Genomic DNA, 3,145 nt, shown 5'->3' with positions numbered 1-3,145 from the left:
TGGGTTGCTCAAACAGTTTTATTGGGGGGGGGGGAGAGAAGGAAACACAATGTAACTTACTATGTACACAAAAGAAGAGAGGGAATCATGCTTGCCCTCAACTATGTATAACAAAATTCCCCCACCCACCCCTGTACAATCCCATTGCCAATGAGTGCCCTCTCTGTGACATCTTGGAAAAGAAGATTGGCAAAAGATTCCCAAGGACGAGAGTGTCTGGAGATGAACTTTATTTGGCTAGAGGGGCAGTGGCAGTTCTTTATCTCTTTTCCTTCCACCAGTTGCTGCCAACATGCAGTTCAAGGGGCGCTACCTTTATGGCTGACCGTTTCCTGATGGTGGGAAAAGGAGACCCTGCCCTCATTCTAAAGGATCCAGAATGAGAAGAGGAAGAGTATCAGCCATCTTTATTCCTCAGCTAGGCAAATTCCCGTGCTTGAATATTCAAATATGGCCACCAAATTTCGTCAGACAGCTGTTCCCCCTTTCTCAAATACAGAACTCATCGTTCAGTGTGGGAAAGGCTCATTGGTTGTGTTCTCCCAACACACTTCACCTGGGTACCGAATTAAACCACTTCTCTAAGTTCAAATGCGCACTGAATCATAAACTAACCAATTAGGTTGGGTTTGTTCAAGACAACAATCTCCCAAACTAACCATGATTAAAGCTAAGTACTCTTAGCATGTTGTGTGAATGCAGACAAAACTTCAGGGAAAGAGGGCTCTCTCTGCCACTTACCACCCATTTCCCAGGATTATTCACTAACAGTCCAGCCACCCCAAGTTCTGACATTGTCCTCATCCCCATGTCCAGAAAATGATCTTACTTCTCCTTCATCGCTTGAGGGGTTCCCCTTCAGAAACCACAAACGGGTAGAAGATACAGATATCCAAATTTGGGGGGGGGGGAGAATCCAACAGCACAGAAACCCCCATTCAAAGAGGCAGTCCACTTGACCCTTCCAGGTTTATACTAACCATCTGCAGTCATTTTGACCCCCTGTCAGTCTTAAGGGAGGGACTGAAGGCCAAGCTTGAGCAAGAGGGATGGGATCTTCATCAAGTGCTTGATGAAAGTCTGAGAGTGTTTTAGATCAGAGGCAAATAATATCCACAAAAAGAAAAACGGGGCCAGGCAAGTTCCTTCCCCTTCTTAGGAACTCCGTACAAAGGGAGTCACAGACCATCACTGTACAAATTCTCATTGAACATGGGAATAAATCTTGGTGGAAGTTTTTCTTCTTCTTGAGCAAGCAAAGGTGAATTTAACACGTCCTGGTAGGCTTGCAACACTTACAACCATGGGGGTGGTCTGCCATCTCATACATAGTTCTTCTTGTCATAGCTCAGTGCAGTAGACCTGGGTGCAGAGTAGACCAGGTGTGTGGGTTTGTACTTCTCCTCCTTGGGGGGACAGGAACAGCAGAGCAAGCTTCCCCCGAAAATAAAAAGGATTGCTGCTGCCCAGCCGATGTAGAGTGAAGGTCCTATCTCCCGTTTCAGGGACTCTGGGACTGCTGGATTGTAGAAGTTGCGGACAACTTGATTGGCAGACCAGGAGACGGGGATGAGAGTCAGGAGGCCAGTCAGCAGGAAGATGACCCCAGAGACGATGGTGACCTTAGCCTTTGTAGATTCATCCTCAATGCAGCGAGTGCACTGCGCTCCCATCAGGAAGATGAGTATCCCCATTACCCCGAGGACAATGGAAATGACGATTAAGGCGCGAGCAGCCTGTAGGTCCGGTTGCAACGCCAGCATGGAATCATAGACCTTGCATTGCATCTGGCCAGTACTCTGGGCCACACAGTCCATCCATAGCCCTTCCCAGGTGAACTGCGCGGTGATGATGTTGTAGCCGATGAAGGCAGTCACCTTCCACATAGGCAACCCGCAACACAAGATGGTGCCTATCACGCCCAGGACAGATAGGGCTACACCACCAATCTCCAAACCCATCGACATGTTGGCGCCGTCAAGTCAGCTACTACCTTCCAAACTGCGGTGCGGTCTGCTGCTTTCTAGTTGTGAGGTTTCAAGCAAAGCAGGTGAAGCACCCAAAGCTCTGAGCTGATTTATAACCGTCCTGTTCGGCTGGGCGGGCTGTGTTAGCTCAAGCAGGGGTGGGGCGTCACCAACGGACTCTCAACCTGCCCTACCCTTGTGCCATCCTCTCTTTTTTTCTTTGTTTGTTGAGATGGCATTTGTGAGAAATGGAGGTTTGCTATACAGGGCAAATGAGGAAACTAGCCTTGAACTGAATTCCAGCTGGTTCTCTGCTGTAACACTTGGTTTCAGAGCAGACTGGCAGGCAAAGACAGGATTGGCGACAGAAAGCAAAACACCTTGTAGGGAGGCCCTCTGATTCACCCAGGCTACCTTTGTTGCATTTCAGCTTTGGGTTGGGTCTCCTTTTCACAGGGCCTCCAAAGTACCCATCGACAGCTGAGCTTGACTCAAGAAATCTTTCTTTCACCAAGTCTGTTTTTGGCTTTTTCATAATATTCAGTAGCCTGGATGCTCATCTAACTTTTGGGAGGAAGGGCCACAATGGGCATAATGATGACACAGAATGCAAGCATGCCTATCATGCGTATCAATGAGCCCCCTTTGGTGGTCATGGCAAAAGGAACATTTACTACATTTTTCCTGAGTTTCCACCTCAAAATGAGAGTAAACACTGCTGCATATTTTGACAATTATAATCTAAGGTGCTACGGTACAGGTAGTCCTCGACTTACAACCACAATCGGGACTGGGACTTCCATAGCTAAGTGATGCGATCATTAAGTGAGTCACCCCCAATTTTACTACCTTATTTGCTGGGGTTGTTAAGTGAATCACCATGATCATTAAGCGAATCCAGCTTCCCCCATTGACTTTGCTTGTCAGAAGTTCCCTGGAATGTTGTAAATGGTGATCACATGACCCCGGGATGCTGCATCCATTGTAAATACATGCTGGTTGCCAAGCACCTAAATTCTGATCACATGACTGCAACAGTCATAACTGCGAGAACCGGTCATAAGTCACATTCTTCAGCACTGTCATAACTTTGAACAGTCATTCAACAAATGGTCATAAGTCAAGGACTACCTGTATAGGGGTGACAGAAAAGAAGCCTCATCTTTCCTACTCATGCC

The 3,145-nt window shown here is 47.3% G+C and overlaps 1 protein-coding gene across 1 annotated transcript; it reads right to left on the bottom strand.

Annotated features, from left to right (window-relative positions):
* Window positions 1-2,071, bottom strand: CLDN3 (claudin 3). Its single transcript, XM_007440766.4, has one exon. The coding sequence runs from the start codon at window positions 1,965-1,967 to the stop codon at window positions 1,323-1,325; it is 645 nt and encodes a 214-aa protein (XP_007440828.1). The 5' UTR covers window positions 1,968-2,071; the 3' UTR covers window positions 1-1,322.
* Window positions 2,072-3,145: the final 1,074 nt, after the last annotated feature.

This window comes from Python bivittatus, unplaced genomic scaffold, assembly GCF_059951505.1.
Source record: "Python bivittatus isolate LINGU-HERP-01145 unplaced genomic scaffold, Pbiv_v1 ctg000690_np1212, whole genome shotgun sequence".
Lineage (NCBI taxonomy): Eukaryota > Metazoa > Chordata > Lepidosauria > Squamata > Pythonidae > Python > Python bivittatus.
Note: the sequence above shows the minus strand (reverse complement) of the source record. Positions and strands in the feature narration are given on the sequence as shown.

Coding starts and splice junctions, on each gene's coding strand:
- CLDN3 (XM_007440766.4), bottom strand. CDS start 1,967: ATGTCGATGGGTTTGGAGATTGGTGGTGTAGCCCTATCTGTCCTGGGC.